Source organism: Procambarus clarkii, unplaced genomic scaffold, assembly GCF_040958095.1.
Source record: "Procambarus clarkii isolate CNS0578487 unplaced genomic scaffold, FALCON_Pclarkii_2.0 HiC_scaffold_97, whole genome shotgun sequence".
Classification (NCBI taxonomy): domain Eukaryota; kingdom Metazoa; phylum Arthropoda; class Malacostraca; order Decapoda; family Cambaridae; genus Procambarus; species Procambarus clarkii.
Genome location: NW_027189130.1, coordinates 4,619,073 through 4,634,916, shown reverse-complemented (window position 1 = coordinate 4,634,916; position 15,844 = coordinate 4,619,073). Strand labels below are relative to the sequence as shown.

Genomic DNA, 15,844 nt, shown 5'->3' with positions numbered 1-15,844 from the left:
TGCGTTTCTGAGCCCCAGCAACGCGTGGCCAGGTACTGCTAGTAAATCTATACAAATAAAAATGGAAATGTTCGTTTGTTCAAAATCGCTAATCTCCGAAAGTTCTTTCACCGAAATTCTTTGAAATTTTCACACAACGTTCCATTCGCATCCGAGCACGTTTTTATGTACATGCTATATAGTTGTCATGTCTGTGATGGGGAAGCACATGTTTTTTTGGAATACTGTGTTTTTCATGAGGGGAAATCTTCGAAACTTCTTTACCGACTGCTTTGAAATTTTGACACAACGTTGCATTCGAATAGGCGAATCTTTTTTTATATCTACTATATTCATGTCTCACATTTGACAGGAAAAAACATTTTTTTATATATAAACCTGGCCGGATGCGAATGGAATGTTGTGTGAAAATTTCAAAGCAATCGGTGAAGAGCTTTCGGAGATTAGCGATTTTGAACAAACGAACATTTCCATTTTTAATAATATAGATATATATACAGGAAGGTACATTGGGATTGTAAGGATACATAGCATAGTGATTACATTCTTGTAAAGGCACTAGTAAGTGCAGCATTTCGGGCAGGTCCTTAATCTTACAGAAAATTTTAAGTAGGTAAACACAGCAAAATTTGTAAATTGATAACAGGTACATTGCAAGACAAAAATGAGACGATAGAGATTTGAATGTATATTAAAGTACATAGGTAGCTCAGATGGATTGCATTGACAGTTTGAATAATAATTTAACAAAGAATAATAGGCACAATACAGCATATTGCTAGCACATATAAGAAGACAGCAATGATCACAATGGTAATGTTGATTGGATTAATTATAAAGATTGGGAGATTGGGGTAACACTAGATACAGAACAATTTTAAATCACAAAGTAGGAAATTATGAAGATGAAATTAGGTACTTAATTATAATAATTAAGTAGTAATAATTTACCTAATAAATTATAATAAACTAATAGTGCTTATTATAATTATAAATCCCATATACCCATCCTATGGGCAGTAGTGGACCCAAAATACTCATCCTGATGGTGTTAGAAGACCCCTTGCTCATTACCCCATTACCCCATTACCTGTGGGCGGTAATGGACCCCACACCCATTCTGTGGGTGATATTGGACCCAATGCCCATCCTGTGGGCGGTATTGGACCCCATATCAATCCTGTGGGTGGTAGTGACCCCATACCCATCCTGGGGGGTAGTAGTGCCACCACCCCATACCCATCCTGTGAGTGGTTGTTGACCCAATATCCATCTTGTGGGCGGTAGTGGACCTCATACCCATCTTGTAGGCGGTAGCGGACCCCATACTCATTTTGTGGGCGGTAGTGGCGCATATACCTATCCTGTGGATGGCCATGACCCCCATACCTACCCTGTGGGCGGAAGTCAACCCCCCTTACCCATCCCGTTGAAGATAGTGGTCCCCAAAGCCATCCTGTCGGCGGTAGTGAACCTTCCTGAGGATGATAGTTGTCCCCAAACACATCCTGTGGGCGGTAGTGGACCCCATACTTATCCTATGGGCGGTACTTGACCCCATTAGCATATTGTGGGGTGTAATGAACCCATGCCCAACCTGTGGGCGGTACTGGACCCTATACTCATCCTGTATATGACAGTGGAGGCCATACCCATCCTTTGGGCGGTAGTGGACACCATACTTATCGTGTGGGTGGCAGTGGGAACCATACCCATCCTGTGGGCGGTAATGGACCCAATACCCACCCTAAGGGCGGTAATTTACCCCATATGCGTCCTATGGGTGGTAGTTAACCCCATACCCATCCTGTGGGCGGTAGTAGACGATATACTCATAATGTCGGCAGTAGTTAAGCATATACCCATTCCGTGGACAGTACTGGACCCTATTTTCACGCTGCGGGCGGCAATGGAGGCCATACCCATCCTGTGGGTGGTAGTAGACAAAATTTTCATCCTGTGGGTAATTGTGGACCCCATACCCATCCTGTGGGCGGTATAGTAGATGCCACACACATCCTTTGGGTGGAAGTGGAACATATACCCATCCAGTGGGCAGTAGTGCACCCCATGGATATCCTGTGGATGATAGTGGTCCCTATACCCATCTTATGGGCAGTTGATGGGCCCAGACCCATCCTACAAGTGGTATGGACCCCTTACCCACCTAACAGGTGGAAGTGGACCCTATACCCATCCTACAGTTGGTAGTTGACACTATACCATCCTGTTTGCAGCAGTTTACTCCATAGACATTTCAACGTAATATCGTTTTCTGTTGACGTACCAACAATACAATCTTTATAGCACAAACTACTGTATATAATTTTTTTTTGTGAAGCACTTTTATTTTATGTAATAAATTATAGTGCTTATTATAATTTACTAAGAACAACTAATATTTCTCAAAACAAAACTACGAACCTTCATTAGGAGGTAGCTGCTCTGTATTATGCTGTCTACGGCGATGGACGGGTACTGTGAGAAGTAAATTGGTACGTGAGGAAGAGTTTGGGCCTTGAAAAAAAATTAACTGGGAATATACCACATATATACTATTTCATAAGCAAAATATTGACTATAAGCAATAAGTCATATATGTGAGTCTTGTGCGAGAGCAGTTGTATGATCCCACGAAAAACGAGTCTACCCCCTGTGAGAGGTATTCAGCAAACCAGACCCAACTGAGAGGTCATGGGAAATATAGACATGTGAGTAAATATTAGATGCTTGGCTAATATTGATGAATAGTTTAGAAGCACGGGCAGAGAATAAATATGTAAATAAATGACGTGACATGAGATGTCGAGACTCTGCAGACAAGATGTCAGGCTAGAGAGGCACACACACATCGGTCACTCCACAGTGGTGCGACACCACCTTCAAATGTTAAAACCTGTCACTCACACCGAGATGACAGTTTGACTCTTCACAATCTCAATAGATCCCAGCACAGAGGAAGCACGTCGCAAGATATACTCTGGTTGATCCATCAGAGATTGGGTGATTACTTATCCCTAAAATATTACAAAAAGAGATATGGGCCCGTTTTTACATTCGATTACTCCTTAATACACTGACATTCATTCTCCCCGACGATGATATAGGTGGCCTCAGACGACAAGCAGGCTGTTGCTACTCTGGTGGTGAGTTATGCAGATAAGAATATCTCCCTCGTCAGCGTGGGAGCCCGACCTTGAATCCGCACAAAGTCGTTGAGGACCACCTCAAGCTGCATCAGATGAATTTCTACACTTCCGGATGCCCATTTTTCCTTCCAGGTCACAGGAATAACTTGATTTCACCACACGAGCTGGCCAATCAGCAGACACCGACCATAAAGAGCTCCAGCATAGTCCTGAAACTTCCACATTAATTATTGTCCGTCATGACTCCTGGGTCACTTTGGACCCACTCTCCTACACCCACCCACTCTCTCCTACACACACACACACACACACACACACACACACACACACACACACACACACACACACACACACACACACACACACACACACACACACACACACACACACACACACACACACACACACACACACACACACACACACACACACACACACACACACACACACACACACACACACACACACATCGCATGACGGGTTTGACTTGGCATGTGCGAGCACGCTCTGTCCTGGGCAAGAAGCTACACTCTCCCCTCGACTTGACCCTGAGCTCTGGTGTGGCAGCGTCCACTCTTCTTGAAATCTGGAGTCTGAATGACGCCCTGAGGCATGACGCCCACATGCTCCCCTGGATACCGTGATAGCGTCCCCTGTTGACCAATGGCAGAAGCTAGGCATTCTCGCCTTTTCTGTAAACGTATCTGATTGGCACGCGCACCTATTCCTCAGCCAGAGTCGTGGTTTGGTTTCCACATCATCCAGCGAAAAGCGAAATTGTCTCAGAAAGGGGGAAAAGAGGGATTGTGGTTAGAACCTAATGGTTTTGAGGAGAAAGGGCCCATCTCTGCCCCTCCCACCACAGTATCCACCAAAACTCACTTCTCCTCTGTAAAGGTACACCAGGCCTGATACTGTTCATCTGTTTACTCAGTTGCAACAGGACTATATGACCCAGGTCAAACCTGATGATCTCTTTAGACTCTTCAGACCAAACTTGACACACAGTGGATGACAAATAACGAAGTTGTGCCATGCAAGCACACATACAAGCAACCATAAACAATAAGAGCAGGCACAAATCTGTACCATTAGGAAGCATATCCTCACAAGGTAACTCAAAATAAAATTTGTTATTTTAAAATTAAAAATAAGATTATAATTGCTAAGTATATATAAAAAATCAGAATTTTAAAAGACGTTCACTGACAATTTTGAGTAAAATGGTGTCAATGATTTGTGGCAATGATTGTTCCACAAGTAGATAGGGCAGATATTGCACAATTTTCTTGCAACTGCTAATGATTATTGGCTGGGCCATATCCTAAACATAGGGAAGTTTCTGTGAAATCAAACAGTTGAGACAAATATTACAAAACCCTTCATAAAAAAACATTATTACAGGTCCATTGCTATTTGCATAAAATTATTCACAAACAAAATATTAACACTTGTTACTAAGTGTATTTCATATATAGTGACAAATAACAATGCTAAAAACCCTTTGTAATATAACGAACGAAAAGATTTAAATATCTATTCCTGTTTCTGGTTATGACAAAACCTGGTGCAAAACCTTTTCTATAATCAGTTGAGAAACTTTAGAAAAGTAAATTATTGTGAGTCATTGAATGCTTCTTTTTTAAGTGAAAGGGAAAGTTAGCGCAATGTTTACTAATTATCTAATACTATGTAGTGTATAATATGTAGACTAATATACACGTCTTTAGTTCCTACCTAGAATATGAATCATTGTTTGCATTTTTCCTATTCAACGCATATAAGTGTTTTACAATACATCTCCCATACTTTTATATGGGAGATGAAGGAATGCAAAGGTTATAACCCTGGAAACAAAAACCGAAACTGTCTCTATTTTCCGCTTGTTACAACTTGTAATAAAGTTGTTACATCTTGGCTTAGCGTGTTTATGACGTATTAGAACGTTTTTACAACTGGCTATATTGGCTGTTATAATTGGTTAGGAGGTGTTAAAACTTGTTCGAACTTTGTAATAACGTCGTAGTTTCGGTGTGTGTTTGGCGGGAAGGGAATTACCATGGGGTGCACCTGGGAATAATTACTCACACTCTTACCTCCATCATCTCTCTCTGCTTCCCTATGCAAACGATGAGTCACAATAACGTGGCTGAAGATATAATGACCAAACGAAACACCAGTTAATGAAGAAACGACGACGTTTCGTTTCGTCCTGAAGTGTAGTTTGGTCATCATATCTTCCTCCGTCTCTTTTCCTTTCTTTATCTGCCTCTTCCTGTCTTTGTCTCTCTTCCTCGAGCTTACCTGCTGGAGACAGTTCTTATGAGATTTATTCCCTGTACACACACACACCGCCCAGAGGAATGTTTGTAAATGCGATTTTAATTGCTAATAATTATTCTTTCCCCTGCCTACAATCTGATCCAGATGTTAGGTCAGGTTAGGTTAGGAAACCTTTAGTTGAATACCTTTCCAGACATCTAACGGGTGAATTGCAGCGTGGAAACTGAACAATAACAAACAATGATAAGAGAAACTAGAGGAATCAGCTTAACACTAGTGCTTTGCTTGCAATGGCGGGAGGGGCAGTGGTGGTGCTCGGGTGGATGGCAGGTGTAAGGTGTTGGATGACAGACTGCTCTATTGCAAAGTCACTGAGACGTCCGCTGTTAGTAAACTAATTGTAAACCCGGAGACGAATATCTTGGATAGGAAACTTTGGAACTCTGTGGGGACTTCTTTTTAAGCCTATGGCCTAGGAAAATTGTGGAGATTAAATTTTAAGTCTACTGGAAGAGTTTGCAATAAAGTCTATGAGCTAGGAAATTTACATTCAAATTTATGAGCTAGGAAATTTACATTCAAATTTATGACCTAGGTAGTTTACATTCGATGGCCTAGGAAATTAATTTAAGTCTAGAGAGTATGACCAAAAAACTCTATTTAAGTCTTGACCCTAAGATCTCCATTTAAGGCTACGGGCTGGGAAGTTTACCTTTAACACTATGGGAATTTTACATGTAAATCTACAGGAACTTCATACCACATCTCTCTTCCCAAAAAAAATAAACGGGTCCTCTAAGTCACACCATTTAAATTTTGCAGGAAAAGTCTTCTGGAAGAAAAATTACATTGAAATCAACAGGTAGTTTACACTTAAGACTGATAATTTCAAACTTCATCTTACACCAAAATTTGAAAATGACAAGTCTATGTAATACCATTTAAAAAACATAGGAAACGTCTGCTGGAAAAATTACATTGAAGTCTATGGGAATTTTTCGTGAAAATGAATGGGAATTTCACGCCCTATCTCGCCCACAAATTTTTAAAATGCACCACCATAGTCATACTGTCTTGCCTATGTACAGAGATTGTTGGGGCTGCCATTCCCAAAGTGAGCGTGGAAAGACATAGATGACATTCGTCTCGTTCAAAACATTTTCTTTGGATTTGGAAGAGTTCTTCATGAACAAGTTTGCTGAATTCAGTAACATCTACACGAAACACTGTCACTATATAAAAATTCATGGAATTGTTAAAAAGAAATAATAATAATAATTAAATTAGCAATAATTCCAATTTAAATAATGATAGTAATTAAATTAATAGTAATAATAATTAAAAATATTGAAACTAATTAAAATTAAATAGAAATCATGATATGTAAAACACAATTAATACATATGTAAGCAAATAACAAAAAACATTACCCAAGATATTTATAAAATATTGGTTTTGTTTGTTGCCACAGATCGCTACTGCTCCACCCAGCTTGGTACACTTACCATCAATGGTTACTTGATTGACTGCAATTGTACCCACGGTGAAGGGTCCAAGCTGCGCATAACCAAACAGGATACAGGTAAGTCTCTGTCGGCCGTGATGAACGGTCCAAGCTGCACTTACAAACAATACATTAAAAAAATATTGTTAATGAATGTATGTTTAGTACATTTATATAGTTGGTTAGTTTACATAGGTTTACAGTGAACTATTTATCTTAAAGAAAGTGTTAAAAAACATAACATGAATGTCTGACATTGAGAATACAGTTTAAAGGATTAATTTAAACTAATCATTCAATGGCTTTATACAAAAAAAAAATACACCTTAGGCAGTCTCCATGTATATGATTCTGGGGCAAACCCAGATCAAAATCATTCCCAACACAGTTCATGCAACATAGATCTGACTTCCATAGAACTCAACATTCCTAACAGTAAGGCGTCTCTTTGTCACAGCAGTTCCTTGAAAATTACAATTATCCAGCTGGGGGTCTCACTGCTTTTACTGCTGACAAGTTGTTTTATTGTATGCTGTATACCTGCTGCACCATGATATATATGTATCACTCATTCTTAAGTTGTATTACCTGACAACTAAGTTTGTTCTTCTGGGATAGTTGGAGTGGCAGTGACTATAATAAATAAAAAGGAATTGATTGAGTTTGCTGGATGTGCGATTCCCTTCAAACAAAAGGATACCATTCGTTTGTAAACAATTTCTTGAAGTGTAGATGTGGACATAAGGCCCGATATGAGATTGCAATGAGTGCATGGATAAACACCCAAGATTCGTCTTGAACATTTTCTCCATTCACAATTAAGGTTACCAAAATCAACACTTTGAAGGTGGCATAGTTCACAGTCATGCAGGCATAGTTCACAGTCATGCAGGCATAGTTCACAGTCATGCAGGCATAGTTCACAGTCATGCAGGCATAGTTCACAGTCATGCAGGCATAGTTCACAGTCATGCAGGCATAGTTCACAGTCATGCAGGCATAGGTCATAGTCATGCAGGCATAGGTCATAGTCATGCAGGCATAGATCACAGTCATGCGGGCATAGTTCACAGTCATGCGGGCATAGTTCACAGTCATGCGGGCATAGATCATAGTCATGCGGGCATAGATCACAGTCATGCGGGCATAGATCACAGTCATGCGGGCATAGATCACAGTCATGCGGGCATAAATCACAGTCTTGCGGACATAGTTCAAAGTCATGCAGGCATGGATTACAGTCATGCGGGCATAAATCACAGTCATGCAGGCATAGATCACAATCATGTGGGCATGGATCACAGTCATGCGGGCATAGATCACAGTCATGCGGGCATAGATCACAGTCATGCGGGCATAGATCACAGTCATGCAGGCATAGATCCCAGTCATGCAGGCATAGATCACAGTCATGCGGGCATAGATCACAGTCATGCGGGCATAGATCACAGTCATGCGGGCATAGATCACAGTCATGTGGGCTTAGATCACAGTGATGCGGGCATAGTTCAAAGTCATGTGGGCATAGATCACAGTCATGCGGGCATAGATCACAGTCATGCGGGCATAGATCACAGTCATGCGGGCATAGATCACAGTCATGTGGGCATAGATCACAGTCATGCGGGCATAGATCCCAGTCATGCGGGCATAGATCACAGTCATGCGGGAATAGATCACAGTCATGCGGGCATAGATCACAGTCATGCGGGCATAGATCACAGTCATGCGGGCATAGTTCACAGTCATGCGGGCATAGATCACAGTCATGCGGGCACAGATCATAGTCATGCAGGCATAGATCACAGTGATGTGGGCATATATCACAGTCATGCGGGCATAGTTCAAAGTCATGTGGGCATGGATCACAGTCATGCGGGCATAGATCACAGTCATGCGGGCTTAGATCACAGTGATGCGGGCATAGTTCAAAGTCATGTGGGCATGGATCACAGTCATGCGGGCATAGATCACAGTCATGCGGGCATAGATCCCAGTCATGCGGGCATAGATCACAGTCATGCGGGCATAGAACACAGTCTTGCGGGCATAGATCACAGTCATGCGGGCATAGATCACAGTCATGCGGGCATAGATCACAGTCATGCGGGCATAGATCACAGTCATGCGGGCATAGTTCACAGTCATGCGGGCATAGATCACAGTCATGCGGGCACAGATCATAGTCATGCAGGCATAGATCACAGTCATGTGGGCATATATCACAGTCATGCGGGCATAGTTCAAAGTCATGTGGGCATGGATCACAGTCATGCGGGCATAGATCACAGTCATGTGGGCTTAGATCACAGTGATGCGGGCATAGTTCAAAGTCATGTGGGCATGGATCACAGTCATGCGGGCATAGATCACAGTCATGCGGGCATAGATCCCAGTCATGCGGGCATAGATCACAGTCATGCGGGCATAGATCACAGTCTTGCAGGCATAGATCACAGTCATGCGGGCATAGATCACAGTCATGCGGGCATAGATCACAGTCATGCGGGCATAGATCACAGTCATGCGGGCATAGATCACAGTCATGCGGGCATAGATCACAGTCATGCGGGCATAGATCACAGTCATGCGGGCATAGATCACAGTCATGCGGGCATAGATCACAGTCATGCGGGCTCAGACATTGCCTGTTAATTTCGACCGTGTTTCAAGTTGATCGAATTCACTCATAATGACATAATGACATTCTTAATTTTAGGTCTATAATAGCATCAGAAAAATTAACGTGGACCCTTTGAGGAGAGGATATGACCCAGATGCTTCTCAAAAAAACTTTCAGTAATCTCTCCGCACAGTAACTTTAGTTTCGGATCAATATAAAACTGATCGTGTGAGATAATGGGAACTATAGCACATTTGGCTAGATTGAAAGTATGGTTGTATTCTGCATTATAGCTCTCACATATTCCTCTCAAGGTCTTCAAAGAATCTTATGTCGGTGAGAGCAGAACTAGATCATCAGCGTAACAGAAAACATTGACCTTAGTTGTGCCTCTGCGTCTGCCACCTCGACGGGATTTTAACTCCTTCAACAATGGATGAAGATAGAGAGCAAATAGTATAAGACTGAAAACTGTACCTTGTTCGACTCCATTTTAGTGAGAAATCTTCAGAGTGGACATTACTCCTTTTCACACCGACATTGCATGAATAAGAAAAGTATAGAAATCTAGCAATGACAGGACATGCTTTTCTGTTAAGCAGTTCTTTGAAAAAGTGTAATGTGTTCAGGTTTGTCAAAAGCTTTGGAAGCATCATGGAACAAAGAGAGAACAGAGCTACTGAGTAAGTTGTAGTACTGAATAGTTTCGTTCCAGAACACAATTCACTATTGTACCTGGTTAAGGGTCCAAGCTGCACTATACCGCTCACTATATGTCATCTGTCCTCCATTCAATACTGTCCTATAAGCCCCGACGCCATACCCAAGTCTATGTTACCATTTGTGATGTGTCCAAGATGCACTACACTACCCAGTGTGGAATTAAGTCTAGTATGTCACCCGTGGAGAATGGTACAAACTGTACAATTAGACAGGTAAGTTTCATCTGTCATCCGAGCAGAAGTACACGTCTCTGTCACCCGTTGTGACAAGTCTTAGCAGCAATGAATCGCTTAGTTTGCAAGTCTCTTCTGTGACCCGTATATATGACTTCCAGCTGCACTATACCACCCAGAACTAAATCAAATATATAAGCAACAAGGTTTCTGTCGCCAGTGTAAACTCCGTTCAAACTGCACTATACCGTCCAGTAAACAAATACATGTATATAACTCATATTTAAGTCCAAGCTGAACTATAACAAACAGTTTTCAATTCTCTGTCATCCATGGAGAAGGGAACAGGTCACACTATACTCACTAGTTCCCCATTAAGACTGGAAGCTAGAGGCTCAAGAAGCATGGTACCTCCCAGTGCTCAGCATGTCTCAACCACTTGTGTCGGAGGGCGCCAAACACTGTTATATATCTGCCTCTATTATCTGATTGTAGAAAGGTAGTAGGTTGTAGAAAGGTCTCACTGTAATTTATGATATAAAAAAATCAAAGGTTCTTAAAATGTTGATTTTCTAAACCAAATTTTAGCCCTTTTAGCTATACACAGATAATAGTTTTTATAGTCTTTTATGTGTGTGTGTGTGTACTCACCTAGTTGTGTTTGCGAGGGTTGAGCTCTGGCTCTTTGGTCCCGCCTCTCAGCCGTCAATCAATTGATGTACAGATTCCTAAGCCTACTGGGCTCTATCATATCTACATTTGAAACTGTGTATGGCGTCAGCCTCCACCACATCACTGCCTAGTGCATTCCTCTTGTTAACTAATCTGACACTAAAAAAGTTCTTTCTCATGTCCCTGAAGCTCATTTGGGTACTCAGTCTCCACCTATGTCCCCTTGTTCACGTACCACCCGTGTTAACAAGTTTATCCTTATCTACTCTGTCAATTCTTCTGAGAATTTGGTAGGTAGAGTTCATGTCTCCCCCTTACTCTTCTGTCTTCAAGTGTCGTGAGGTGCATCTCACGCAGCCTTTCCTCGTAACTCATGTCTTATAGTTCTGGGATGTTACGGAGTCATCACTACCGTCCGAGTGTGGCCTGGTAGTTCCTGCCCCATCTAGGAGTCTGCACTCGAACTCCCCCTGGAATTGGACGCTACTTAGACAACACCATCTAATGGGGGATGGTGTGATAGTGACAAATGGCTCCAGTTTCTTGCCCTGGCTGGCGAGTGTGGTCAACGTGAATGACTTCTAGTGAGGAGGCGGCTTTAAGGTACTGATCGGTGTGGAAACACTGGGATTGACGGATTCTGCATTGTGTGTGCGTTTTGAGTGTCCTGTGTCCTGTGCGAGAGGGACACTTGTACATAAGTATAGTAATATTCCCTTTTTATATATCTATTTACTAGCAGTACCCGGCCACGCACTGCTGTGGCTCACCAATGCATGTGCGTTACTGACCCACAGCAACCTTCCCTGTTCCCTCTTCCTCCCCACCATGCCCCACACCCCTGTCTCTTTGTCCTCTCCATCATTCTCCATTCCCCCCATCCCCTCGTCCTCACCATCCCAAACTCACCTGTCCCCTCGTCCTTCCCCACCATTACCTCCTCCCTTGTCCCCTCGTCCTCCTCACCATCTCTCACTTCCGTCCCCTCGTCATCCCCACCATTCCCCACTCCCTCGTCCGATGCCTTCCCAAATGGTCTGATGTTCCCATCAGAAAATTTTGAACATCAAGTGATCTGATGTTCCCATCACTGAAATATAAGAAAAAGAGTTAAAAAATGAAATGAAATTATGAAAAACAATCTATACTCACAAAATGAACAGTATAGTAAACAACACAGCTCAATTCCAATGCAATTAACTCAAAATAATTAAATCAAAATGAAAATATATCAAAATTTAGGAAAATTCATTTTATCACTGCAATCAGAAACATTGAAATGTAATTGTAACTTATTTAGTATAGCATGTGTGTTGCTCTTACATGCAACAGATGGCGCTGTTTTTCAAGAAAAAGCATAGATTTACCTGTCACAGGTGTGGTATCTATACTTATACTTACGAAATAAACGGTATGGTAAACAACACAACTAATTCCAACACAATGTCACACAAACGAACTAAATAAAAACTAAAATAAATCAAAACCTATGAAAATCAAATTTATCAATACAATCGGAAACATTGAAATGGAATTCATGACATATTTAGTATGTGTATATGTTGATATTATGTGCAACAGATGGTGCTGTTTTTCAACAACGCATGTTTTTACCTATCACAAGTGTGACATCTATATAGTAGGCCTATAAAAAGACGCGCCTATTCGAATGCAACTTTGTGTCAAAATTTCAAAGCAATCGGTACTCACCTGGTTGTGTTTGTGGGGGGTTAAGCTCTGGCTCTTTGGTCCCGCCTCTCAACTGTCAATCAACTGGTGTACAGATTCCTGAGCCTATTGGGCTATATCATATCTACATTTGAAACTGTGTATGGAGTCAGCCTCCACCACAACACTACTTAATGCGTTCCATTTATTAACTACTCTGACACTGAAAAAATTCTTTCTAACGTGTCTGTGGCTCATTTGGGTACTAAGTTTCCACTGTGTTCCCTTGTTTGTGTTACACCCACGCTAAAGAGTTTGTCTTTGTCCACCCTGTCAATTCCCCTGAAAATTTTGTAGGTGGTTATCATGTCTCCCCTTACTCTTCTGTTTTCCAGAGTTGTAAGGTTCAGCTCCCTTAGCCTTTCCTCGTAGCTCATTCCACTCAGTTCTAGGACGAGTCTGGTGGCATACCGCTGAATCTTCTCTAACTTCGTCTTGTGTTTAACTAGGTATGGACTCCAGGCTGGAGCTGCATACTCCAGGATTGGTCTTACATAAGTGAGAGGTGGCTGATAGCTCCAGCACTATAATTGCTCACTTTTATAGCAAGACCTCATGAGATGCAACGTCCCAACACTTCCGTCAAGAAAAAATCAAGATAGAATATGTAACTGGAAGAAGGTGTAAACTTTGAAGATTTTTCAGTCCTAGGGACTGTTGCTGGACTGCCACTGCTAAGTGGACAGTCGGGATTATTTATTATTGTTATTAAATGCAGGACATTATGAATAAAGCCTGGATTATTTTGAATAACTGTACTTAGACAGATTATAATTTTTGGGGAAATTAATTTTTCATTCTGGAGGACCAGTCTGGGATAAGACAAAAATCATGCAAAATCAACTAATGTACACATGGTTTGTTCTTAACTCCAGGGAAAGAGGGATGTAACAGTTGTTGAGGTGACTCAACTTTACGAGACATTCACAGGGAGGTGAGATAAGGTCAAACAAACCTCACCTCGGGTAGTTTCTAAGGTGGAAAGGCTATCCCTTGTTACCAGATCCAAATCCGTGAACTCAATGGAAAATTGGGGATAGACGGGTATAAAAGCTCATCACGAGTGAGGGGTGGTGTTTACGAGCAATTCATGCCCGTGCCACCTCTTAGGTGGCTTAATCTTTATGAACTGAGGGAATGACTACGGGCTATTCATGCCCGTGCCACCTCCTAGGTGACAATCTTCATCAATCAATCGATGAGTCTGGGGTGTAGTGTGGGACATCACAGAGGGAGGGGAGACTGACGATCTGGTGTCTACACGGAAGTTTCATCACTGCTGTATCTTGAGTGAGTACTGGTCCTTTATGTTCTAACATCACCAGTGTTGAATATTATATTGCCTTGATAGGGAAGATGGATTAGGATTTTTATATTGAACTTAATTAAATAAATATATATTACTAAATTGTCCCTCTGGTGTATCGATTCGTTCCTGTTAGTCATTCATAGAGAGTTGCCAGTGAATAGTGGAACGTGACAGGGTTCTCACACCCCATCCCCGGTAATATCCTTTACTCACATTGTTAACTCTCCCATTACCGGTACCCTTCGAAGCCGGTCACTGTAAAGTACTTATGTTGATCAAAGTCGAAGGTGGTGGCGGCATTAGGTAGCTTAAGTAACAACAAATGTAAGTCATAATTAGTATTAACTACGGTGGTGATACATTATAGCTACGTTATACCAAAAAGTGAGGTGATTCCTTGGATGATCTGTACCCAAGTTGATCTTCGAGCGCTGTCAGATTTTTTCAAACAATTTTGTTCAGTCAGTTTGGTCTAGTGGCTAAGGTATCAGCTACGCGAACGTGCATAATGCAACTGGCTGTGTTGACTTTTCGGTTGCATATTGGCTTGGGGACCATTCATGGTTATTTGCATTTGTGTTGCTCTCATTGCCCCAAAAAAGTGAGGTGATTCGATGAACTATCTTTGCCCAAGTTGATCTCCGAGTGCTGTCGGATGATGGGTAAACAGTCTCACGAGTTTCAACATTTTTGTACAATCAGTTTGGTGAAGTTACTAAGGTACCAGATACGCGGCGGTGCAAAGTGCTCCTGGCTGTCTGGGTTCGAATCCTTCTGGCATGTTGAGTTTTTGGTGGCATATTGGCTTAGGGACCATTCAAACTTGTTCACATTTGTGTTGCTCAAGTAACCCCAAAAAGTGAGGAAATTCGATGAAATATCTGTGCCCAAGTTTACCACAGAGGTCTGTCGGATGTTGGGTTAATACTCTCACGACTTCCAACATTTTTGTACAGTCAGTTTGGTCTAGTGGCAAAGGTACTAGATACGCGAAAAAGCGTAGTGCTGCTGGCTCTCTGGGTTCGAATCCACCCGGGGTGTGGATTTTTTGTTGCATATTGGCAACATACCACTAGTTTGGTCTAGTGTCTAAGGTACCAAATATGTAAAGGTGCATAGTACTCCTAGCTGATTGGGTTTGTATCCTTATGGGGTTTTTAGTTTTCGTTTGCACATTAGCTTAGGGACCATGCATGTTTGTTTGCATTTGTGTTCCTCACATGGCCCATAAAATGTGACTTGATTTGATGAAATATCTGCCCAAGTTGAACTCTGTGTGCTGTCAGATGTTGGGTAAATAGTCTCACAACTTCCAAAATTTTTGTACAATCAGTTTGGTCTAGTGGCCTTTGTAACAGATATGCGAATATGCATAGTGCTCCTGGCTGTCTGGGTTCGAATCCTTCTGGGGTGTGGAGTTTTCAGTTGTATAGTGGCTTGTTGACCATTCAAGCTTGTTGCTCACGTTTCCCCCAAAATGAGGTGATTCGAAGAAATATCTGTGCCTAAGAAGACCTCCGAGCACTGTTGGATGTTGAATAAATATTCTCACGACTTCCAACTTTTTTTGTTCATTCAGTTTGGTCTAGTAGCTAAGGTAACAGATGTGCGAACAGACATAGTGCTCCTGGCTGTCTGGGTTCGAGTCACTTCTGGGGTGTGGAGTTTTTGGTTGCATAT

At 41.8% G+C, this 15,844-nt stretch overlaps 1 protein-coding gene across 1 annotated transcript; it reads right to left on the bottom strand.

The window, feature by feature from the left end:
• Positions 1–8,838: 8,838 nt before the first annotated feature.
• On the bottom strand, positions 8,839–9,231 carry LOC138360139 (uncharacterized). The gene has a single exon (XM_069320077.1). It carries the CDS (start codon positions 9,229–9,231, stop codon positions 8,839–8,841), a length of 393 nt encoding a protein of 130 aa, XP_069176178.1.
• Between the last annotated feature and the right edge of the window lie 6,613 nt (positions 9,232–15,844).